This window comes from Onychomys torridus, chromosome 8, assembly GCF_903995425.1.
Source record: "Onychomys torridus chromosome 8, mOncTor1.1, whole genome shotgun sequence".
NCBI lineage: Eukaryota > Metazoa > Chordata > Mammalia > Rodentia > Cricetidae > Onychomys > Onychomys torridus.
The window spans coordinates 34,565,795-34,592,198 of NC_050450.1; the positions used below are offsets into that span (position 1 = coordinate 34,565,795).

General features: G+C 44.4%; 1 protein-coding gene across 1 annotated transcript in view; it reads right to left on the bottom strand.

Annotated features, from left to right (window-relative positions):
* Positions 1–236: 236 nt before the first annotated feature.
* Itk (IL2 inducible T cell kinase) overlaps positions 237–26,404 on the bottom strand; it is a 47,913-nt gene continuing 21,745 nt past the window's right edge. Inside the window, exons 8-17 of the mRNA XM_036195202.1 lie at positions 26,036–26,090; positions 20,695–20,777; positions 19,062–19,192; positions 18,615–18,689; positions 14,336–14,507; positions 12,864–13,080; positions 11,494–11,558; positions 11,289–11,407; positions 8,282–8,439; positions 237–2,542 (exon numbers count right to left, since the gene is read on the bottom strand). Coding sequence (XP_036051095.1) covers positions 2,471–2,542; positions 8,282–8,439; positions 11,289–11,407; positions 11,494–11,558; positions 12,864–13,080; positions 14,336–14,507; positions 18,615–18,689; positions 19,062–19,192; positions 20,695–20,777; positions 26,036–26,090 — 1,147 coding nt within the window. The 3' untranslated portion in view covers positions 237–2,470. The remainder of the gene's footprint in view (positions 2,543–8,281; positions 8,440–11,288; positions 11,408–11,493; positions 11,559–12,863; positions 13,081–14,335; positions 14,508–18,614; positions 18,690–19,061; positions 19,193–20,694; positions 20,778–26,035; positions 26,091–26,404) is intronic.

Sequence of the window (26,404 nt, forward strand, 5' to 3'; positions counted from 1 at the left end):
GCGTGGTATAGCTATGCAAGCCCATATGTGTATGTGGCGGAGGTGTGGGTAGGGGGGACCTACAAAAATGGGTTCCATCTATTCCTTCCCTCTCTTCCTGCATGGTCATTCCATAGACCTATGCACACTCCGTCTCTGTTCCCTTAATAAACTCTTATATTGGGTTTTGTCATACCTTGTGGCTTTTCCCGCACAGTAAACAGCACCACTTAATAAATAACGCAGAGGATAAGACATATATGCAATATTTTTTATCTTGAACATGAGCAATAAATACTCTCTTGATCCAGGTATAAATATATAGTCTCAAACATTACAAATTGCAAGATCTACAAAGTACAAACTGGAACCCAAACCTTTCATCAGAGGGATTCTCTGTGAATACAGAGCACCATTTGCAAAAATGTAAGAGAGAAACCAGCAAATGAGAATCCCATCTTCCCATGCAGGACACTGGAGAGGTGCACACATGTCTGTCAAAGCCTCTATGGATCTGAGGTTAAAGAAGACAATCACCAGATGGTGGCCTGTCTTCTAAACCACACCACAGATATCTCTCAGTACCAGTGTTTTTCTTCCGGTTGAATGTCCCAGAAACTGTCTCTTAATTAAGGGTTCCAAAAAAGAGAATGCACATTAGGCTTAGAAGTAAACAGGGATGATTGTGGGCCAGTGGAGGAAGACTGTTTTCTGAATGTCAGAGTTTTATCTGGACACAGTAATTATAGCTGGAAGTGATACATTCAAGTCTCAAGCAAGCCAGAATACCATGCGGCTTAGAAAGAGGGATCCGCAACTCTGATAATTTCTCTAGGAATTTTATCTGAACACCTTAGGAGACTCAAGTGTGCCTGGCATCAGGGAATAGTCCTCCTCACCAGGGATTCGGCTGGAGGCTGGAGGGCTAATTACAGGAAACACTTGGCAGGCACCACACATTGAAAGCCCCTTTGAAGCTCTTGTATGAATGGCCTCAGGCAGTGCGACTCTGGAAGGTTGGGAGAAAGAAAGGGTTAATTCTGGATAGCTTTGAAGTTGTGAACTCACATCCAGGTGAAGATGAAGATGGAGAGCCTATTTCAATTTGGAGGGTCCCACTGCGCCCCCCAGTGGTCTCTGCAGGAACAACATCACGGGGTGGCGCTGTACTGCTTAAGGGTTGACTTCCCTCTCTTGTATTAATCTGCTCAGCAACCCATTCTCAGTAGGAGGCAATGTTGGAGAGAAATGAGGCTGCTCTGGAGTTACATTTGGGTGACATTTCCACCTCTGTCCTTTCCAGTTCTGTCCCTCGGGGCAGCTGTCTGGCCTTTCGAAAAAACTGTGTTCCACTTTCTGTAAAACATCAATAATATTGTGTCGTCGTTGTCGTCGGGTTGGTATGAACTGTGATTCTCCAGGAGTGGTCTGTAGCTCAGGATATATATGCATGTGACCCCTGTAAGTGCCAGTCAACAATAGACATCGTGTGCATTTTGGAAGCACCTTCCAGTTCGCGAATGTATTCCTTCCTAGATAGTCTGAACAAGGGCGAAAACTCTCCTTCTTTTGCTAGATCTTGAGAGCCTTGTAGTCTCAAGGCTTACACTTAAAACTGCTAAACTCCCAAGGCCTAAGAGAACCCCAAAGTCTCTAGACACACGACCAGCACAGTGCTCTCCTCTGTTGGTTTGGGTGGGTAGTGCAGAGTGGATGCCGCTCCTGAGAGGCTGCACTCACTGCCTCGGCATTCTGCATGGAACAGGAGACCCAGTCACCGACATGGCTCACTACGAAACAGGGTCATTGGATCAATAACAACGCAACACCTTGTCTTGTACCTGTTGATTCCCTACCATCATAGGCCAATCTCAGACACACAATGGTCCAGCCATGGGGTTTGAATGGGTCATCCCACTCTATCCATCCAACATAGCTCTCTATGCCCCATTAAAGAGAGGTGGCAGTGTGCTTTGAATCCTCGTGACATCCGGCCTCAGGCACAAGCAGCCAGTCCACCTCATGTGTGGCAGGAAGTTGTGGTTGGCAGCCCCACAGTAGCAGAACCCTCTGGTTAGTCACCTCTTGTATTTCTTAGAAAAAGAATGCGGCTTCCCATTCTTCCATCCATAAATGGGGATATTGTCTTGTTGGGTCAAATAAAAGGTCCCTTGATTCGACCTATGATGAAAACAATAATAAAAAGGTGGCCTACACCTGCTTCTCCTTATGGCTTCTGGGAGCAGGCGATGGAGCTTTGAGATAGCATATGACAAGAGGCTAGGGTGGAGGTGGACACACAGACACTGCTATGGTTGTAGTCCAGCCTTTGGCCCAGTAGTTGGTCCTCCAGCCTCTTCTAGGATGCTGCAGTCATAGCTGTGTAGGGGCCGGCACCGCGGTCCAGGCACCTGTGGGGCTCCTGGGCTGGTGGCAGCTTTTAATGCTCTGGAAAAAGTTGCTGTGGCTGTGGCTGGTCAGTGAGTCCTTGCTAAAGTCCAGATTCTGCAATTTCAGCCAGCTGATTTAACAACTGCGAGAAGGGTGGCCGGTCTTCTGGTTTCTGGAGAGTAACAAAGAGATCTCTGTGAGTTCCTCATACCTGTGTGTCCTGGCTAAGTACAAAGCAGACCCAAATCCAATTGCAGCATCCTCTCAAATCTTTCCACACAAGCTGTCTTAGAGGCAGGATGCCCTTACTGTCCATAGTCTGAGACCAGATGACCTAGTTTTAAATTCTCAGCCTCCTTTTTTTTAAAATGGAGATCAAACCCAGAGCCTTGACACATAATACAGGTTATATCCCTGGACACTTAAAATCTCAATGCTCCCATTCATTAGTTGTGTGAAACTAGACAGATAACTAACCCTCTCTGAACATCAGTTTTGCCATCTGTAAAAAGGAGATAAAATATGACTCATAGGATTGCTCAGAGAATTAAGTAAATCATGCATAAGATGTATCCTAGTATTAGCGCTAAATAACAAAAAAGGCAACACTGATGTTTAAATCTCACACAGTATGCATGGGATAGATATGAGAAAATATAAAACTCGGATAAATCAGAGGTGACTGAGCTCGACACCAGTGCCTTGCCACTTCTTTACAACTTGATCTGCAGATTCAATGCAATGTGAACCAAACCTCCTGGCAAGTAATTTTGTGGTGTGAACAACCTGATTCTGAAACATAATGGAGAGGCCAATCTCAGAGAACTAATACAATGAAGCAAAGAAAAGCGGAGTTGGGGGGCTGATCCCACTCCACCTCAGGGCTTACTCTGAAGTTAGAGTATTCATGAGAGTGGGACATTGGTGACAGGATGAGGGGGACATCCTGACCACAGCAGGCAGAGGACACAGTGCTGTAACGGCACACCCCCACAGGAACCAGCAAACTGAGGAACAGATCTTGGGCTGTTCACAAAAAGCAGACCCTAGTCTATCATGGAGCTAAAGGTAAAAGGCAAAACTACAAGACAAGGGATTTGAAGAGGCAAATGGGTGAAATGGGGGAGGCAACCTTCACTGGGGCTGGGAGAGGAGGTCGATAATAGGAAGAGCAACAGGGAATAACACTAAGGATGTCTGGAAAAAGCCATCAGAAATAATAGTATTTACTTTACTAAAATTATATTCAATACATATAAGACTCTGTGTAGACATATATAGTTTAAAGGAAGTTATACCACTTGGGCTGACAACATTCCCCCACCAAGAACCCAAATACTAGGCATGAGAAACTCCCTATAGAGCTGTTGGTTGTGGGAGTCCAAGAGACCCCCCACAAACAATATAGACTTGCTGTTGCCCCTGGTTGCCTCCCGAAGGTAGAAGGCAAGTGACTACTGCTGAGGACACCATGCCCTTCAGACACAGGACCTTGTGGAGCCACGCTGGATCTGACTTGAAGGCCTCTTCCCTTAGGCCTAGCTCTCATTATATTGAAAGGTGTTATGTGATCTTCCCAGGGAGGGAAGCAACTGAGAGTCCTACCTAGCTGGGATGCCTCTAGACCACAATGACTTTGAGCACAGCACAACGACCCTAAGGATGTACTAGTGACACTCATCACTTGGCCATCACCACCAGCTCCACAGGAGGAAACCCATGCCTGGTACTGGAAACGCCCTGGGGCTAGTGAGGTCATAGATCCTAGGGAAGAACCTACTACTGCCACTTTTTTGAACCAATGTAATAAATACCTAACTGCATTCTAAATACCTATCTTTATACCCACAGATAAGTGTGGCTTTCACTGCTCATCAAGACCAGGCCAAAACCATCCATTTGCAACAGATGGAGGCTGTTACAGAAAACCACAAGTGGTCAAATTCAGGGAACAAGTGTACAGCCCCAACTGACACACCCATAACACAACTCAGGAGCATTGTGGAAGGGGATCAGTATGACTGTAAGAGCCCGAGGACCAGGAAATCGTTATGAGATGTGTCTCTTAGAGATGGCAGGGAAGCTTTACCCATGATACCTCAACAATATGGCTGCCTAAACAAGATCTGAAGAAGTATAACACCTGTAGACATGGAACAGACATTTCAATAGACACACGGAGGAAATCTCACAGGACCCTACCCCAGACTGGGAGCCACAAGCAATGAAGGGATGCTGAGAGTGGGAGAAGTAGTCTTCCCCAGGGAGGAGCTCTGAAAATGGTTTTCCAAGACCAAATGGTCATCCCTGAAATCTTATATATACAAAAAGCATTAAGTGGACCAAGTAGGTTTTGTTTGTGTATTTATGCACACTTGTGCCTGAGTGTAGCAATCACAATTAAAAACAGGCCATGATTTTGAGAGGGAGCAAAGAAGGAGGCATGGAAAGGATTGGAGGGAGGAAAAGGAAAGAGAAATACGATGTAATTATTTTTTAATTTAAAAAATACAAAATTAATAAAATTAAATCTCCATGAGATCATCTCAGAAGATGATCTGGGCTTTGTGATGAGTTGTTAGCTTCAACTTCAAAGTACAATTCATGGAAAAAATGATGCTGAACTTCATTAAAGTTGGAAAATTTCTGTCCTGTAAGAGACACCATTAAGAGGGCCAGTGAGATGGCTCAGCAGGCAAAGGCACTTGCCGCCAAGCCTGACAACCTGAGTTCGATCCCTGGGACCCAAAGGTGCAAGGTAAGAACCCATTCCTGCAACTGTCCTCTGGCCTCCATAGGCACATACTAACAGTGTGTGTCCCTCCCCCCATTCCTGTATGCATCTATACACAAAATAAAAAATAATTTAAATGATATTAATAAGGGCTGAAGAGATGGATCAATGGTTAGCAGCACTTATGGCATCTGGGTTTGATTCCCAGCACCCACATGGCTGCTCACAATCATCTGCAACTCCATTCCCAGGGGATCTGATGCCCACTTCTTTCCTCTATGGAAACTGTATGTACATGGTGCACAGGCACATGTGTAGGCATATACAAATTTTTTAAAATAAAAAATTAAAGACATTATTAAGATAATGAAAAATAAACTATAAATAAAAAGCCTGGAGAAAATATTTGCAAAACATATAATGATAAGGAATCTTGTAAAACCAACTATAGGAAATAAACAATCCTGCTGAATGGTGGGCAAAAGAACTGAGCAGACACTTCATTAAGAATATCAGAGGTGGGAAATAAACATGAAAATATGTTCAACATGACAAGCCATTAAGAAATGTCAATTAAGACAATAGGAGATATAATTCTACCCTTCCTCTGTAAAAAGGGTAGATGTCCAACACAACCAGTACTGATGTATATAAGAAGCATCAGGACTGAGTGTGGTGGCAGACATCTTTAATTCCTTCGCTTAGAAGGCAGAAGCAGAGGTAAGTGCATCTCTGTGAATCCAAGGTCAGCTGGGTCTATATAGCGAGTTCCAGGACAGCTAGGGCTACACAGTGCCAAACAAAACAAAACAAAAACACACCAGAAACACTCTCCACTGGTAAGAATGAGAAAAGGACTCAGGAAGACAACCCGGCAATGTTTCACAAAACTAAATCATCTCACCATTGATCCAGCTGCTAGGCATTTACCCAACTGAGTTGAAGATTTTTGTCTATGCATAGATGCACTTAAATGGATCCCTTTGCAGTAAACATTTATAGCAGATTTAAGCAAAATTTCTGGAAACTGAAAACTACTAAGATTTCCTTTAGTAAGCACATGAACAAATAAACTATTGTTTGTCCGTACAATGGAGTATTATTCAACAATAACAAATAAATAAACAAGACAAAACAAGAAAACGGCCAGCCTGGTCTACAGAGCGAGATCCAGGGCTGGCACCAAAACTACAACAGAGAAACCCTGTCTCGAAAAACAAACAAACAAAAACACCAAGGAAACAGACAAAACAACATTGAATGTATATTACTAGTGGAAAGAGACTAGTCTGAAAAGGTGACATTTGTATGATTCCAACCATAGGACCTTTTAGAAAAGGCAAAAACTAGGGCGATAGAAAAAGGATCAATAGTTGCCAGGGCTTGGGGAGCGAAGGCAGAGGTGAACAGAAGCATAGGAGAGTTTTAGGACAGTGAAACTCTTCTATATGATCCTAATGGCAGATATGTGGCATTTTGTGTTTATCAAAATCTGTTGAACACTGCGGTACCACCAGTGAACTCTCCTGTAATCTATGGACTTTGGTCAACAATAATGTATCAGCAGTATTTCTTTAAAGATGTTTGAAATGAACCAAATTCTTATAAAGTACTAATAAGCAAAGTAAAGGAGGGGAAATATAGGAACTATTTGTACTCAATTTTTCTAGATACGTAGAATTCTTAGATTTGTTAGAAAAAATTAACAAAGATAGTTGAGGTGACTCTTCCTTAGAGCAACCCACACCCACACTCTTGGGTGTGCCCTTCCTGAGCATCCTCTCCTCCATGTAACGTGTGCATAAGATCTACAGTAAAGGTATCTTTTAATGAACTCCACTTCATAAAAGTATAGCTAAAAGAGGCCAGGCAGTGGTGGCACACGCCTTTAATCCCAGCACTCTGAAGGCAGAGGCAGGCAGATCTCTGAGTCTGAAGCCAGCCTGGTCTACATAGAGAGTTCCAGGACAGCCAGGACTACATGGAGAAACACTGTCTTGAAACCACACCCCCACAAACAGCTAGAAAGAAAAAAAAACCTGCCAAATAAATATCAGCTACTATTATTCTTTCAGTATTCAAGATTTCTTTCGATGAATAAGATTTGTTCTGTGTTCCTGTTTATATCTTTATTTCTTTGTTTCTGGTCTTAAATTCTCCGTGAACTTTTTTTTTTTTATTAAAAAAAATAGACTAAGCATTATTTGTCTTGTAAGTCAAAGAAAGGAGGTTTGGAGGAATGCCGGAGGTTAATGGTAAGAAATGGTTAGGACTGAGAATGTACTTGAGTCTACCAGACTTTTTGAGATTCTGCCTTGTTGTTCTTAAAGAATCTGAGGGTCTTTAAAAAAGATTATCCCATTTATGGCTACACAGTCAAAGCAAATGATGTCAGTATAGTAAAGAAAGATCTGCTTGCTGATGTTTTTGGCAGCACATTTCACAATAGCTAAGGCAGAGAGTGTCAACTTAGGGACCCATCAGCAGACTGTTAGTCAGCAAAGTGAACAGATAAGTTAATTATATACATGTGTGTATATATGCATACACACATATATATACTTATATATGATTATATATGTGTGTATACATATATATAAGATGGAATTTTATTTGGTAAAAAGGAGAACAAATTCTTGCCATTTGTTGCAATGTGGGTGAAACTGAAGGCTATACACTGAGTGAAAGGTCAGGCCAAGAAGAAGTTTGTATTCTCTATTATATGCAGAAGTAAGAAAAGTCAGTGCGAAAGCAGAACAGTGTGATTCCCAGAGGCTGGGAGGCTGGGAGGAAGGAGGCCAGGAAAGGTGGGTACTAAGCACCAAAAGGCTGTCAGGTCAAGGAGAAGATTCTCGTGCTGGACAGACCAGTGGGAGCTGCAGCCCGCTAGCGGCACCGTATGAGTGGTTAGCGGAGAGGCGCTCACAGGCTCCAAGTATGACATGGTTGATGACATCAGTGACTTGGACTCTGTCACCCTCACGTTCAGTACACATTGATCACCACATAGTAAAGTATCATGCTGTACTCCATAGGGATGTATAATAAAATCCTAATTATACATCTACACAGACACCAAGTCCTGCCTGTTGATTATGGACATCCTTGGTCCTCATCCTCCTAGGACATGTCCTTTCCCTGTGTGATGACACAGGGTGGACCACCTCTTGCTCTCACCTCCTTCCAGCAATGATTCATGATCTGGTAGATGTGGGAGGAGGCCAGGCGGGGCTTGTACAACCGAAAGCCAGTGCTGATGTCTTCCACGACCTCTGAGTTGCTTCGGTTTTCATACGGGATTTTACCTTCACTGAAGACTTCCCACATGAGCACACCTAGAGGCAACAGTGAGCAGACCAACAGCTAAGGGCAAAGTGCACAAGTACCAAAGAGACCCATCCAGAAGAGACGAGTCCTTGGAGTTAGCATTCAAATTCACCCTGTAGACATCCAGAAGTACAGTATCCGGCCCACTTGAGGGTTTTTGGGCCTTCTCTTAGTTTTTTTTCATGATTGATTAACTGTTATATTTTAAAGGATTTATTTTTTACTTATGTGTATGTGTGTGTGTTTATATGAACATATGCCATGTGTGTTAGGGGCTTAAAGATTCTAGGAGAGACCACCAGATCTTCTGGAGAGGTTGTGAGGTGTATATGAAACAAATGAATTTATATCTAGACTTGGGTTTCATTTCCAAGCTCTCTCCCTCTACTCCTCTCTCTCCATAGCTATAAATACATAACACCTACGCAAATATCCCAGAATCTAAAGTCTAAACCGTTTTTGCTGTCAGGCATTTTATAAGTGGAATCTTGGACTATAGAGACTGAGGAGAGCGCATCTTCTGGTGGTATGTTACCCCACCTCTGCCATTCCTGGGCAGGCTGTCCCAGCTTTGTCTTTATTGTGTACTGACAGAGCAAGGCCTCCCAGGAAGGAAGGGAGGCTGCTGATGCCCTAACCATAACTTTGTGAGGGGTAAGTCCAGAGGACTATGGGATGGGGTTTCCCAGAGTCTGATCTCCAAACACCCAAATAAGAATCAGCTCCTAAACTTGTTCAAGTGGCAGACTTCTGAACCCCATCCCCAAACTCCTCTCTCAGGGTCACTATCCTGCAGGCTCCTCTGAGGTGCCCGAGGACCTGGAAATTCAGAATCTGACTATAAGAAAGACTGCTCAGTATTCAAAGATGCCAGGACTTCTGGTGAGATGTCTTCTGAAAGGGAGTTGTTGCTGCTGAAGCACAGTGTGGGGGTGAGTGCTTTAATATGAATTTTTTGAAGCAAGGAAGAGGAAGAGTTCATACAGGCTACTGACTAGTTCAAGAACCAATTAGGGTAAAGAGCACAGACTTTATATATGGCAAAGCCACTGGGGCTGAGGCAGGCAGGAGACTCTCAGGCTGCAGGGCTGCTGTGGTTTGCACATGCTGCTACTGATTTCTTTCTTTCTTTCTTTTTTCTTCCTCCCTCTCTCCCTCCCTCCCTCCCTCCCTCTCTCCCTCCCTCAAAACAGGGTTTCTTTGTGTGACCCTGGCTGTCCTCGAACTCACTCTGTAGGCCAAGCTGGTCTTAAACTCAGAGATCCACCTGTCTCTGCCTCCGAGGAGCTGGGACTAAAGACGTGTGCCACCATGCTCCAGGGCTGCTATCTGTTCCTGCTTTTCACCTATCTGTCTATCAACCTCCTTCCTGGACTTCCTTCAAATCACACATCTCAGGAAGGGATGCATTTTAGACTAATCTTCTGGAGAACAGCAGACCATTCCCTGGCTGACACGATACGGTGTCACAAATTCTGTTCTGAGTTTGCAGGTGGAGATACAGGCAAGGCTAGCTCTCTGGGATCTTTGGGAGGCCCTGCCTTGGCAGTGTCAGTAGCCCCATCACCCATGGAGAGATGGCCACACACAGGCCCTAGCTGTCCTCTGTACTGGTGGACCATTGCGCAAGGATGATGGCAGAACAGTTTCCTCCCAAGTTGATTCTATAACTTCTACCCAGTTAACAGAGTAAGAGCCATGCCCAGAGATGGGGCTGAATTAAGGAATAGATCAGAAAGATTCCTAATTAATAGGTTCTGGGCTCTTGGGAATGGGCATTCTAAAATGTGAAGAAAATCCCATCACTGTTTCTTATCCTGGGATAGGTGCTTAGCCAGCATCTCTCTCACACTTGTGCCACTGAGGTTTGTGCCCTAGTGAACCTTTCATACAGAATGGCAAGGTCAACCTGAACCAGTTTCTCCCCAAAGTTTCCTCTGTACAGCTGTCATCATATCACAGAGCTTATTTGGTACCACTTCATGCACACTGTTACATGCAGAAATTATGACTTAGGCTGACATCAAACCCAGCAAGTCACTTAGCCTTTCCCACATGCTGACATCATTGATCCATTCATCCATTCATTCAGTATAGCCCACCAACCGTAACTGCCTGTAGAACAATTCCTAACTTAGTAACTCCTGTTCTCTGGACATAGCTGAGTTTTTACACTTTCTGGTCCCTGTCAGGGACACAGCTCCATGAATATTTGAATGGAGACATTTGTTCAAGAGTTATCTCCTAGGAAGGCCTTTCTAGACCGTACTAGTTAAGACAGACCCTTTTTCCATCCAAAATGTTCTCTGTACCATTGCTGTTTTACTGGATTCATAGCACCAACAGACCCAAACTCGACTGAATCATTTATCTGCTAGCTTGTGTGATAGCTGTCTGTCTCCTCTCCTGGAAAGTTTAGCTCTTCTGCCTTCTGCCCTCCTGCTCCTCAGTGCCATGAGTAGCCCTGGAATATAATGGACACCCAGGAAACCATTGTTGAGTAACAAATGCTTACTGAGGATTAAGCATGGGAATGCAGTGTTGGACCCAGTATGGTCCTGCTTTCCAAGGCTTCATATTCTAATCTCCAGACTCCTCCAGCTTTCCAGCCCACAGAAGCCACCACAAGACTCTTTCCCCACTATTACCTTTAATTTCTTAGCTGTTTTAAAGATTTGTAGAAACAAGTGCAATAATAACAGTCCCTTTGAACATTTCAGGCTGATTTCACAGAGGCCCTCAGTGGGTTCTTTCTCCATACAGGGGCCAGAACAAAGTAGAATTGTTTGCATTCAAGAAAGAAATAGCTGGTCCACAGTTGCAGATCACACAGGGGTGGGCTAAGGATGACACTCACCAAAGGACCACACATCCGACTTGCTGCTATAGCGACTGAAAGAGAACACTTCTGGGGATGCCCACTTCACTGGGAATTTGGTACCCGTGGAGCTGGTATACTGATCATCAAGGACGAACCTGGGAAGAGGCGAAGAAGAGGTCAGGACACTTCAGGGCTGAGTGTCATTCCTGAGAGTCTACTGAAACCACATCCCTGTGTTTACCTTGTCATCCCAAAGTCGGACACCTTGATGACTTGGTTTTCTCCCACCAAACAGTTTCTGGCGGCCTAGAGTAGAGACAGGTCGGCAAAAGAGAAATGAAGCTGTGGGTGGACAGCCAGCAGTGGAAGTCTCCCATCATGTTTTCTGTAGCTGTACAAAGGCACTGCAGAGCCTTGCAGAGCTCAAGCATCACCCAAACCCTGCTGAGCTAGCAGGGAATTCAGCTAGCTCGCTGGATATACAAGTCTCCTTACTAGGATGAGGAGTTATCTGCGTTCCTAACTTAGAGAAATCCAGTCTTGTCCAGCCAGTGATTCACTGGAATTCCACCTGATGTGGTAGGCAATGCTGACACTGGGGCCGACTGCAGTGTCTCCCAAGTGATTAGTATGAAAGTGTTCAGAAGCTCATCCTCTTAAAATTACCCTAAAAAGGGGGAGTGCCAGCCACTCTCAGTATCCCAGAAGGTAGTCTTGGAAGAGCCCTGGGAAACAAGAGACTAGGTGCGTATCTCACACTTGTTCTCTAGGGGACTTAAATGAATATTCATGATCCCCCACCATCAGAGGTTTCTAGGCTGCCTCTCAGACGATCTAGTACATTTTAGTAGAAAAGCTGTGCTTCACGTCAAGTGCCCATCAGAGAGAGAAGGGGTAAAGAAAAGGGGGTGTATATAGACATGGCGGTGCGGGGTGGCAGTGTGGCGGTTATCCAGCCATAAGGAAGATGAAATGCCGTTAGTTCCTGGAAGTGGGCTGGAACTGGGGATCATCAGGTTAAGTGGAATAGTCAAATAGCATGTTTTTTTTTTTTTTAAAAAAATCACGTATATGGGATCTAGATTAAGAAATAAACAAATAGAATGTGCAGGTAGACGAGGAACTCTTTGTGAAGAAGAAGAGAGCCGGTGAGATCACAATCAAAAGACGGTACAGGAGAACGGAATATAATCAAAGCATAGGAAAAGCCATAAGGGAATCCATTACTTTGTACAATTAACAAATGTAAGTAATACGTTTTACAAAGCAAAACTGTCCTTGCCCACGTCCTTCATGTTTTCAGGGGGAAACTGAGGCACAGGGAAGCTAATAAGGAGTGGTTGTAAGTTCCACTTTGGAAGAATGTGAACTGAAACTCAGAGCGAATGTCAGAAGAAGGGATAGGGTGTAGTTCAGATCTGAGCACTCCGGAAACACTTCCCTACTAGGACCTCCTGAAGTGACTGGAGTAAGCAGAAGCTGAGAGGAGGGAAGGCCACATGGAGCATGCCACTCAGTGATGCCCTCTGAGTCTTGGTAGTGCTACATTTCAGGGGAATATGTTTCTGTGTCCTGTACTCACAGGTGTTGGCCCTGTGCACCCGCTCATACCAGGTCTCTGTGGATGACGCATGCCTTTTCCAGGTAGGCCATGCCCTCACACACATCCAGGCACATGCCCAGCAGGGTCTCTGCAGCAAAGAGTCCCCGCTGACTTCGTAGGTAATCTGACAGGCAGCCGTGTTCCATAAACTCAAACACTAGGCAGATGGGGGCTTGCTCCAGGCACACCCCGTAGAGCTGGACCAGTTTGGGATGAGAGAGTTTCCTGGAAGAAAAAGGCAAGAGATAAGATGACCTAAATTCAGTCTTCCAAAAGTGCTGCACATATGTGGCAGTAAGGCAGATAAACTCATTTCTCCCAGCTCATGGTTTTGAAAACAGAAGCAAACCCCAAACCCAAACCAAAGGTGGTCATGGAACCTGAGGATAGCAGGGAGTCTGTTGGTATGAATGGACAGAGGCCAGTGTGGGCCAGAGGAGAGATGGGTAAGAGAGGAGACTGGAGGGCTAGACCATATAGCAGGTCCTCTAGCTGAATGTGTGTGTGTGTGTGTGTGTGTGTGTGTGTGTGTGTGTGTGTACGCACGCGCGTGTGTAGCCCGTAGCCAGGATGCATGTGTGCACGTGTAGGCCAAGGGTTAACTATAGGTGTTCTTGTGGCACCATCAACCTTTTCTTTTACATTTTTTTTCTTTGTTTGAAAATAGTTCCCCCCCTTCCCCCCCCCACCCCCTTCCTGTCTTTCACTAGAAAACAGACAGGCTTCGGAGGGATAAAAGTAAAATACAATAGGATAAACGAAAACTAACAGATTAGAGTTGGGCATGACAGAAACAGAGAGGAAAGAGCCCAAGCAAAGGCACAAGAATCAGAGACCACTCGTCCGCACACCCTGGAATCCCATAAAATCACAGAGTCTATACACAGACTCAGACAGACCTGTGCTAGTGGCCCAGGCTCTGTGATCTCCCATGAGTTTGCTCACACTGATTCAGAGGGCCTTGTTTGCTTTTTATGGCAGCAGTATGTATGTGTACCACGTGTGTGCCGTGCTGATCTCTTGGAACTGTAGTTACAGGCGGTTGTGAGCTACAAGTGCTCTTAACCACCGAGTCATCTCTCCATCCACCACATTTTTCTTTTTTGAAAAAGGGTCTCACTGGCCTGGAGCTAGCCAAGTAGGCTAGGCTGGCCAGCAAGCTCAGCAACTGTCGGTCTTCATTTCCCCAACACTGGGACTCCAAGTACAAGCCACCATACCATCCATACCATGCCCAGCTTTTTCCTTTTTTTTTGGTTTTGTTTTTGTTTTTGTATAACATGGTTTCTGTAGATTGAACTCAGGTCTTGGGACTTATCCAGCCAGCACTTCACCAACTGACCCCTAATGAGGTTCTTTGTTTCCACCGCTGTGCAGTAGGCTTCTACTACTGGGGCATGACAAACAATAGAGGGGAGTTTCATGAACACAGCCCAGGGCCTCTTCCCCTGGATGCCTGCACACCCCTGCTTTAACTCACATCATGACTTCGGCCTCTTCAATAAAGTCCTCCTCGGACATCGCCCCTTCCTGAATGGTCTTGATGGCCACCTTGTCCTTGTTGAGCCAGTAGCCAAGATGCACCAGCCCAAATTGCCCGCTGCCAATCTCCTGCACAAAAGTTAGCTCTGAGGGGTGGATCACCCACTTCCCTGGAACAGAGAAAGAGAGGAAGGGAGAGCTTTTAGAGTGGGCAATCAACAAGGTAGAGGACTCTAAGAAACATATACAGTCCTATCTAGCCTAGGGTCACTATAACTCAAAGATGGCTTAGACTGTTATAGGCAATTACTGTAACATAGGATATGTTTTCAAACCGTCATAGTGTGGGAGGGGAGCATGGAAAGGAAAGGAAGATGGGGTAAAGAATGATAAAGAATGTAAATAAAAGGATCATTATAAGGTCCCAACCTTTTTAATTTAATTTAATTTTTTAAGCATATTTTTTTTTTCTCTTGAGACAGAATCTTACTGAGTCTTATTATGTAGCCCAGGCTGGCCAGGACCTCACCATCTATCCCAGACTGGCTGTAATCCTATTTCTTCAGTCTCCAGAGTACACAGAGGCTTGCAGATACCCTGTCTACAATTTTATTATTATTATTATTTGTTTGTTTGTTTGTTTGTTTGTTTTTTTGAGACAGGGTTTCTCTGTGTAGCTTTGTGCCATTCCTGGAACTCGCTCTGTAGCTCAGGCTGGCCTCGAACTCACAGAGATCCACCTACCTCTGCCTCCCAAGTGCTGGTATTACAGGCGTGCGCCGCCACCATCACCCGGCCCATGTCTACCATTTTATTGCCATCTTTGCAGAGGAAATTTCCTTGCATTTCTCACTTGTTCACTGATTCAATGAGAGTCCCCCTGTGCAAACAGCACTCTGCTAGACTTTGACGAGGATGGGGCTTGAAGAGGTGGGTTCAGAGGGGACTTGCACAGAGGTACAAGTGAGTGGTTTCTAGCAGGTCTGTTTTTCTTAAAGTTTTCTTTTTCTTTTTCTTTTTCTGTGTATGAGTGTAAAGCACACAAATGCAGGTACCAGCAGAGGCCAGAAAAGGGTACTGGATCTCCTGGAGTGGAGTTAGAAGTGTTTGTGGGCCACCAGATGTGGGTGCTAGGACATGCACCTGGCTCCTCTGAAAGAACAGTAAGTACTAGCAACTTCCCAGCCATTTCTCCAGCCCTAGGGCAGGCTCTTGCTAAGTGTTTAATAAACAAGGACCTAGGCCTCAATTTCCCACTGATAAAATAAGTGGGCTGACCAAATACTCTCTGTGATCCCCTCCAGCGGGACACTTTAGGATTCAACCATCCTGGAGTAGATCTACTTTCAAAAGGATAACAATACATTATGCTTTCCTGATGCATGGTCTAGAAACAGCCACGTGCCTATCAATCTGAGGTACAGACCCAGAAGCAAACAGTATTTGAGTATCCACTGTGCACTACACTACGCATGCTGCTGGCTGGATAGGGAGGGTCCACATCAGTGTTTCCCCAAGTAGTTCCCTGCCCACCTGGGTCAAAACTACCAGACCACTTGTTTATAGTGCAGACCCTATGGCCACACTCTCAGGGAGTGTTTTGGTAAGCAGCAGTAAGATTCCTACTACATCTGGCACCCAATGTTTGTGGTATGAATTCATGAAAAAGCCTCTTGCCTGTGGCCTTGTGGGCCCCAGCTCAGGCCCACTCAGCCAGCTGTGGTGGCGCATGCCCTGGTAGGATTTACTGAAGAAGGCAGAGGCAAGAGGATCCTGAGTTGAGGCCGACCTAGGAGAAGCTTCGGCCAGGGCAGAGACACAAACAGTGTCGGTGGGACCATGGAGGCAGTGACTGCTGCTTCAAGTTGCCGGCTGCTTCTCATCGTGTTGGTGACTTCGGTGATACTGCTACCTGGGACAAAGAATTTACTGCTGCTTGTTCAGAGAAGAATTGCCAGGACCAGCATGTTACAAGAAAGCATCAGCAAAGGTCAGTTTGGAAAAGGTTGGCAAGAGAAATGCTGGGGAGAAATTGCTGTGAAGATTTTCTCTTCTAGGGAAGAACATTCGTGGTCCCGAGAGACAGACATTTATCAGACTGTGATTGCTCCAAACCACAGAGGAGGCACAAAACCAACAACAAAAAACAACAACAAAACAAACAAACAAACAAACAAACAAACAAACAAACAAAAAACCCCACAAATCTACAGGGAACCATGACCACGCCTAACAGCAACTTTGAAATCTTCAAAAAAATGGCAGGATCCCACAATGATGATTCCACATGGATTATAGTAATTAACACCATGGAAAGATCGACTTTGGACTACAAACTGCTCAGGACAATTTCGAGATGACTGGCTAAGATGATACAGCCTGACAGACTACTTGAACAAGGACTTGAAACAAGCCCTGCACTTTCTCATTATGCAGCGGATGGACAAATGATACAGGACTTGACAATTAACCCAAAAATAGAGTTGAGGTTAAAAAAAAAAGAAAGAAAAAGAAGAATATAGATATGAGGTAGATCACTGAATCTACTCTGAGAAAAAAGATAAAGAAATAATAGGATAAATGGGTAGATCATTGAATCTACTCTAAAAAGAGAAAGAGAAAGATGACAAAAGGTAGATTATTGAATCTATTATGAAAAGAGAGAATATGGATATGATAAGATAAAAAGGGAGACTATGGAATCTACTTTTAAAAAAGGGACTATTTGTTTTAAATAGCATAAATAATGAAAATTTTTGTCTGAGTTTATCAAATGTTACTGGACTGGACATTGTTAATATATATAATGGAGTTTTTATCTGAATTTGTCAAATGTTAATGTAATTCTTGACTATATATTGTATATACTTACTGGATAGTTTTTCTTGTATTAGTTATAAACTTTTTTATATTTTAGACAAAAACAGGGGAAATGTGGTGGGCATTGTGTTCCCTGAAATATCATGTGTTCCCCGAAATAAACATATCTGGGGGCAGAGAACAGATAGCCACTAGAACAAAGCCAAAAATGGTGGCTAGAAAATGGGAAGAGTAAACCATAACAGAAGTTATGGTGCACACCTTTAATCCCAGGACTTGGGAGGCAGAGCTAGCCGGATCTCTGAGTTCAAGGCCACTTTAGAAACAGCTAAGCATGGTGACCCACGCCTTTAATCCCAGAAACCCAACCTTTAATCCCAGGGAGTGGGGGCAGAAAGAGAAAGGTATATAAGGCGTGAGGACCAGGAACTAGTAAAGTAAAGCATGTAGTTAGTTAAGCATCTGGTTGATTAAGCGTTCAGGCTTTGGAGCAACACAGTTCAGCTGAGATTCATGTAGAGGAGGACTCAGAAGCTTCCAGCCTGAGGAAACAGGATCACCTGAGGAACTAGCAAGGTGAGATAGCTGTGGCTTGTTCTGCTTCTCTGATCTTCCAGCATTCACCCCAATAACTGGCCTCGGGTTTGAGTTTTATTAACAAGTACCATTAAGATTGCTACTACACAGCAGGGCATGTCCTGATACCAGCCTTTTTGATAAGTGTTTGGAAAGATTTTGATGCACACTGAAGTTTGAGAACCACCAAAGGATACAAAATGAAGATTAGGTTAGTCCCCTCTTCAAAAGCACATTTTGGACCAAGGGATGTGAACTGAAATGCCTTCAGGTTCTAGGTAGATAGTCAAGGAGGGAAGCCATTGTGGAGGCCAGACATCTAGTAGAAGCCATGGCTCTGGAGGTACAGGTCCTACTTAAAGGCATTAAGCAAGCATTTTTTTCCTGGTGCTGGAGACTGAACTTAGGACTTGACTCAAGCTAAACAAGTGCTCTACCACTGAATTAAAGGCCCATCTCTTAAAACTTAACATTATACTATGTAAACACTTCTAGATGCTCATAGCCCCTGCAGAAGACCCAAACCCAACAAGGTAGATTACAACAAAAGTTCCAAAAGGTAGATAAAACACAGTGCTAAGGGGGTTTGTTTTCTGACATTTTCCAATAGCATTTAGGAGAACACTCTGTATAAAGTAGATGCTCAATAAATGCTTCATGAATAAACCTTCCTTTAAAGCCAGAGGACATTGGCTTGGTCTTCATAGATGTGTATGAACACACACGTTTCTTACACAATTGCATATGCTCATTACCCTACCATCTCTCCAAGTCATCGGAAGCCTGGAGAACAGTTAGGCTAACGGCAAATCCTCTTAGAATTTGTCCTAGACATTCAGGTATGGGCATTTTAGCTCAAGTGCCCAACATTTGCTGCTTACCATATCTTAGCCCTGCTGTCACCGGGGCTTTCTGCCTCCAGGAGCACACTGGATACCGGAGTCGAGTGACCAAACCTAGGTTGACAGAAAAGCCAAAGGTTAGGACTTTGCCCAAACAACTGTCTAGGTTAAATCACCAGGAAAAGGATGATATGCGAAATAACTACTTTCAAATTCCAAGTTCCACCACTGTTTTCACACAGCCCTTGAGAGGATTCTTAACCATGTGGTAGACAATGACCTCCATGATCCGCAGAGCAGATGTTTCTGGTGGGAGGCAAGGGAGATCCTAGCAATTTGGATCTTTTTGTTTTTGTCTTTTATCTGCATCTTGAGATACTATTTATGGCCAGTTTGTGCAGCATGAAGAACCAGGTGGGGACTATATCATTTCTTCCCTGGTCTCCTTGTGAGGATCCCCTTCTGGCTTTGTTCCCTAGAACTTACCTCCTCCATTGTACTGGTGATACTTGATGAGGAGAGGGATGGAGTCAAACACATACTTCTCAGCCACATAGTACCGCTTGGGGTTGTCATTTGTTTCTTTGATATGATAATGTTTTATACAGGGGTTCTCACTTGAAACAAATGAACACACAGTCATTACCAAGAAGCAATATTGATGCATAAAGACATCTATTGGCATCAGCTTCTCACTGTCTTGGGATGGAAGCTCTCACCAGGAGGACAGGCACACAGTATTTCAGTGTGTGTCTCGGCAGGTTGGCCCTGGTGCCGGTGTTGTATTAAGAAGCACTTTGAGGCTGCATCTGGACAGACGAGGCCAGTGCTGAGATGTGTTGGTGTTGGTAATGCTTCATCCACAGTCATAAAATGTGGGAACAGCACTGTATGTGTATGAGTGCAAACAGAAACCACACTGGGGTCCTCCATTCCACCCCAGACTGAATGGCTGTCGTCAAGCAAACTGATGGCAAATGCTGGTGAGGAGTGTGTGTGTGTGTGTGTGTGTGTGTGTGTGTGTGTGTGTGTGTGTTTGGGAGAACCCTGCTGATGGGAATACCAACTAGTGCAGCTGCTATGAAGATTAGCATGGAGGTTTCTCAAAAACTAAAGATAGAGCTACCATGTGCTCCATATACCACTCCTGGGTGCGTACCAGGACACTGAGCCAGAATAGCATAGGGCATTTTGACCACACATGTTTATGGCTGCACTATTTACAATAGTCATTATACAGAGACAGCATAGACACCCCTCAAATGAGGAATTGATAAAGAATGTGGTCCGTATATACACTGGAATTTTATTTAGCTGTAAAAAAGAAGAAATTAGGATATTCACAAGTAAATACATAGAACTGGAAATTATTATGTTAAACAAAATAACCCAGACTGAGCAAGACAGCACTGAGTATTTTCTTTTGTATGTGGAATCCATATAACACACACACACACACTCATACACACACAAAAACATACCCACATACATGCACACATACACACACGCACACACACATGCACAGACACAGACACACATGTACACACATACACACACATGCACACACATACACTCATACACACATACACACACGCACACACACATGCACAGACACAGACACACATGTACACACATACACACACATGCACACACATACACTCAACACACATGCACACACACACACACACACACACACACACACACACACACATACAGAGTCTCTGGTACACACAGGACTCTCAATATGGCAGGTAGTTCTATTAGCAGACCATGAATTGACATTTGTCTATTTCCTCTTCTAGATTACAATATTTTCTTTCACTCTGTATGTTAACTGACATGCTCACCAAATACATGAGCAAGTATTTGATGTCTTCAGAGCTCTGCAATCGGGCCTGGCCATAGCCAAGAAGAGGACCCGGTGTCCACCCAGCTCTGTCTTTTGTTAAGTCTCTTCAGTTCTGTCCTTGAACTCTGGGCTTTATTGTCACAGGGGCACTGGCAGAAGCCACACCATGTCTAATGAGAGTCTGCATGATGCATGGGTGGACCTTGCTGTGCCTAAGCTGTCACACAAAAGCAGCTGTCCCTGTTCCCCTGAGCCAAGTGAGTGTCATACCTTATGATGGCCTTAGTGAACACGGAGACTGTGTATGTCCCAGGCGTCCTGGAATCACGGACCAGGAATGCTCCTTCTTTACCCTGGATAGGGTAGAAAGCGTGAAAGTTTAGTGATCTCAAAAGCCAGGCTCCTGCACCTGGCTCCATCTTCTTGCTCTTGGAAGGAGGAAGCACTGAGGTGCCCAGAGCAGGCTTTCAGTTGTGACAGCCACCATTTCAATGACATTTTCGGCAGTTGTTCATGTGAAGTCCTACACAGACAGGCAGACTCAGGCCCTCCCCCTGACCATTCACCAGGCACCAGACTCATCAGACATTTCCCAACCCTCCTACAATGCCCGAGTCTGGACACCACTATCCCCTTTGACAGCAAGGACAGCAGAGGGAATGCCAGAGGGAGTAAGCGGCTTTCCTCTGGTCTACAGCTAGTGAGCAGTGGGACTGGAGTAGGAACTTTGGCACCGGAACAAATTCCATGACCTTTTCTTGCTCCATGATGCTCCAGCATCTTCTACACCTGCTCAGAGGCACAAAACTTATCCTGGACGCTTGCTGAATTCCTGGGTGGAAGCTAGTGCTGGGAGAGAGATGGGGAGAGGGGAGTACCTGACAGTTTTGCCCATTCTGGTGGAATCAGCAGAAGCAAATGGGCATGCTAGTTCATACATTCCTGGTGGGAACTGTAAAACCTAAACTGTTTTAAGAACCGTATCCCCAGCTCTTCTCCTATCAGTCATAAACATCTGTAGAGCTTGGTAATCATGACTTACTTAAATTAGACATCTTGAGGGCCACAAGTGAAGATTGGAATTAGACAGGAACCTTACATGGAACTCATATGGTTTATATACGTAACAAAACTAGACTAGCCAAAGCCCCTTCATCCTTTGGTCTCAAAAAAAAAGTTCCTGCATGAACACATGAACACACACACACACACACACACACACACACACAGAGAGAGAGAGAGAGAGAGAGAGACAGAGAGAGACAGAGAGAGACAGAGACAGAGACAGAGAGAGAGGGAGAGAGACACACACAGAGAGAGACACACACAGAGAGAGAACCTGATGATATGTATTCTAATAAGCATTCTGACTATAGATTTGCCTCTTATAGACATTTTTTCTTTGTAAATGGAATCATATGTGGTTTTCTGCGAGTGGGTCCTTTCATTAATAATATTGTTTCCAAGGACCACCTAGGTGGTGATAGGTATAAAGACTTCACTCCTACTTGTGGCTGAGTGACATTCCATTGTAGGGACAGACCACACTTGCTTTCCATTGATCAGCTGATAGGCACCTTCTGACTGCTGGGAGGAGAGACTTTATGTCTGGACGGTTTTGTTCAACAGGTTGTTTATGGTATTATCACACATAGTAGGCAGGATAAATTGTATTCAATTTTGACAGTTTGCCTAATAATGCAGCTTTGGATTGTGGCTGGTTGGAATTTGATGGGTTAAACTTGAGACAGGAAGAAACAGACTTCAAGCAGAGGCAGATTTTATCTGGTTATGTCATTTATTCTAAAGGAGGAAACAGAGACCCAAAGAGCAGAAGCTCACCAACTGTCTGAAGAGTGTACACATCTCTTTGATCTAATTAATAAGATCTGGTTGTTTGTGTTGGTGTTCCTCTTTCAAAGCAGTGACTGTTTTTCTGTCAACAAGTGGTGATGATAGCAGTCCTCGGCTGTTGTGGAGAGTAAGTACTCTATAAACACCAGGTGAAGGAGAGGGGAGGGTCATGGTCAGGTCTGCAGAGCATGGACTGCTCCATGACCTTCCAATGCTCTCCTTCTCCATGGTAGGTGCTGCGGGTGGCATTTGGTGAAAGCGATATGGACTCTCATTGGAGGCTGAAGCAGCTAAGAGTTCTGAGGAAAGCATGTGCCTTACCACACACTTCCTGCAGGGAGCTGGGAGGTAGCCACAGCCACACACAACCACCAAAGAGTGTTGCAGGGGGCACTGACTTGTGTAATGCTGCCAGACTGGGCTTCACTTCCTCCCAGCAGTCAAGATCTCAGTTTGCTTTTTTATTGCTTCACTTAGAGAAATACAGGGACAACAACAGAAAAGATTATGTCAAGAGGTGAAGTATGTGTATGACCCTGGTGGGAGGAAACAGTAACTCGGGTACTTCCTTCTCCTATCTGTCTATTTGAAGATACATCCCTGCTGTGTTGAGGCCATGCCACTGATGCAATTTCTGAATGTGGCTCCAGTTTATCGGCCTTGAATACAAAGGAGATGGACCAGGTGGTCTTTGAAGGGCATTATAGCTAAAATAGCTTGTAGTATTGTTAATTCCAGATGTTTCTTATTAAAAGTATACGTGTCAGTTTCCTCATCCGCAAAATGACCTTTGTAAGGCTATTGGGAGACTTGAGTAATAAGCACAGAAAAGTTCCTGGGATACAATCCTAGGACATGGACTATTAGGGTTATTAGTGCCCATGATTATCATATGCTGTGGTGTAGCATCTGTCAGAAGTATGAATTACATTGTTTATCTTCATCTGAGACATGCATCGGTGTGTATGTCTTTCTGTCTATATGATTTGAAGGTGACTTTGTAGAAGGTAGTCTTAAAACAAAGTTATGTTATTGTCAAAGATGGGCTGATGCTTTGTGGTCTTGTCATGCTGAAATATGCTTTAAGAGTGTCTCTGACATATATCTTTCATTCTGTGGGAGGCTCTTTCCTCAAGGCAAACCCATTATGAAGTCAACATCACATCTTTGATGACATCTTGGAGTCACAGATAAACCTAGGTTAGGCTCCTGTCTGAAGTGTGGGTCACTCAAAGGGTGAGGTGCTGCTGCAGGCATGAAGATGATTATAAGATACCTGCTCACAAGGAATGGACCCTCTCTCTGGATGGGCTAAGGCAGAGGGGAAATGCCAAGACTGAAGGTAGAGTGCAGACAGAGCCACTGGAGAGCTGACATTGCACCTTAATGTTCAATCAAGAGAAAAAAAAATCACATCTCCCAGCTAAGCAGAGGGCTGGATTATTAAAGCAGCTGTTAGCTGAAGAATGACAGAAGATTCTTTCCTATGTTCCTAAACTAATTTAAGACACATAATCACTTGAGTGCCCCTGGAGAGGTTCTGATTGGATAGGCCTGGAGTTCAGGAGCTTCATTTGGGGTGGGGGTTGATGCTTTTTATGTTTATGTGCATGCTCTTGCATGAGGAGGGTGCAGAGGCCAGAAGAGGGAACTGGATCCCCTGTGACCTGCCATTTGGGTGCTGGAAATTGAACCTGGGTCCTCTGCAAGAACAGTAAGCAAACTTAGCCATCAAGGTCTGAGTTTGTGTTTTCAAAGTTTCCCCAAGGATATGCATGACCAGCTAGGTTCCATGTGGATGGTAACTTAAAAACACAGAGTAAGCCTTTGGCGAGCTCACCAATGCAGTGAGTAGATCTTGAGTAATACTTTGTGCTAGATACAGTTTGGGGTATCTAAGCATAGTAGGGACAAGGTAAAATGGAGAAATAGACATAGGCCATGTCCTAGAAGCTCTAGTTAATAACAGGGGAAGTGAATGCAATGCACCTCTTAAGAGTCATGTACTTGTTAGACAAGATGACCCTGAGGACACCAGAGAAAGAACACTATTGAGTCAGACAGCAAGCATACAAAAAAGGAAAAAAAAGAGAACATCTTATCCCATTCTCCCTTTAGAGAACCCAGACTAAAGCATGTAGGGTCCCTCTGAAGTTTGCCTTCAGACTTACCTAAGAAGGAAGAGAGTATTTGGTAAGTGAATTTAAAATATTAGCAAGAAAGAATGTCTCAATAGCCTAAGAAAGCAAAATATTTTTTATTACCTCAAAAAAAATATCTGCTCAGCAACAAGAATTGCTTTAGTGTGTCATTAATGTGGGCTGTTTAAAGCTCTCCACTAACTTTATTATGGATGCAATGGAATGTAACGCCCTCATTTAAAAAGCATAATGCGGGGGCTTAGTTGTACTCTTTGTAGCTAGTTCTTATGACTCAAGTTTTACTGTTTACCAGCAATACAGGCTGAGGAATGAGATGAGCTGGCTACATACGCATCCCTAAGTTTAGTTCAAGAAAATATAGGAGCCGGGCAAGGTGGTATACACCTTTAATTCAGGAGGTAGAGGCAGGTGGATTTCTGTGAGTTTGAGGCCAGCCTGGTCTACAGAGTGAGTTCCAGGACAGCCAGGGCACTTATACAGAGAAACTTGGTCTCCAAAAACAAAAACAAAAACAAACAAACAAACAAAGGTTCCCAAAAATTACTTTTGGAAGACCTGTTTCTGCAGATCTATCATGGGCTCTTATACTCTGTATTTGTGTTATATTTATTTATTGTTTGTGTGGGGTGGGATATATGTACCATGGTATGCATATGGAGGTCAGAGGACAACCATGGGAGTCAGGTATCTCCCTTTACCATGTAGGTTCTGGGCATTGAACTCAGGTTGTCAATCTTGTTCTATACCCACTAAGCCACCCCCCCCCCCCCCCCGAGAATCTGCATTTTAAACAACTGTAGCAATTTGGATATGAGGTATGTTGGGAACCACAGAAAATGGTTAATTGCTGAGAACCAAGGAGAAACAAGCATCCTAGAAGGGCTCGGCTGTCCCTCTCCCTGTGGGTACACTTCCCAGCTCCTTGGCTTCCCTTCTACTCGCCTCTAACTCTTTACTGAGTCTTGGTTCCCTTGGGCAGGTGCAATGGCAGTGACTGTGTGCACAGGGCCAGGAGCACACAGGGGCACCATCCATGAGGTAACAGATCAGTGGCATGCTGATTATAATCCAATGTTCAGTTTGTCCTTACTGATACATGGGGCCCAGAAGGCAGAGGAGAAGTCCCTACAGTCACCGCTCAGTTGATGGCAGAAGAGAGCTACCATTCCCATCCCATTATGCTTCCCTTCTTCTCATTCTTCTTCCCCTTAACTCTGAAATCCCAGGTGAGGTCAGTCCATCTGCCAGACGGCCTGGCTTCCGACAAGAAACTGTAGGGGAGGACTGTCAGATTCCTGTAAATGACAGCCCCTTCAGGCAGAACCTGATCTCAGTACGGCAGAGACAGGCAAAGCAGAGCAGCCCTGAGGCCACTCAGGGTCAAGACACTGCAGCAGCAACTGTTAGCAGAGGCTGGCGGCCTCCCCAGCTTCCCTCTCCTGTGCCTTCTAACCCTCATAGTCCCTAGAATACTTGTCCTCGGACTGGAAAGCCATTGTTAAATCAATGCAGGAACTTACCCCTCAGCATAACCACAACATGGCTAGAAAGCACACACTTCCTTTTTAGTCAGTAGACAGATGAAGGAGACTCACCGTGTCCAAGAGAAGTTTCTCAGCTTTGTCTCGGCTGATGTTTTTATTGTACCACCTGAAAGCCAAAAACAAGTCCTGTGTCATAGTTTGAAAACTCTATTGCTTATTTATAAAAGGTAATGCTTGAAAATCATGTGTTTGCTTTCCGTTTCTATCAGTGCTTTCAAACTCAAAAGGAAAGCCATGATCATTTCCAGGAGAAGAAAAACAACAACAACAACAACAACAAAAACGAAGCAAGAGTTGGCACAATACTGGTAGTTGTTAAAGTGGGGTTTCAGGGCTTTCCTTATACTATGCTCTCTACTTTTGTAAAAGTTGGGAAATTTCCATGAGAGTGTTGTAGGAAACACCCATTTCATGTCAGTG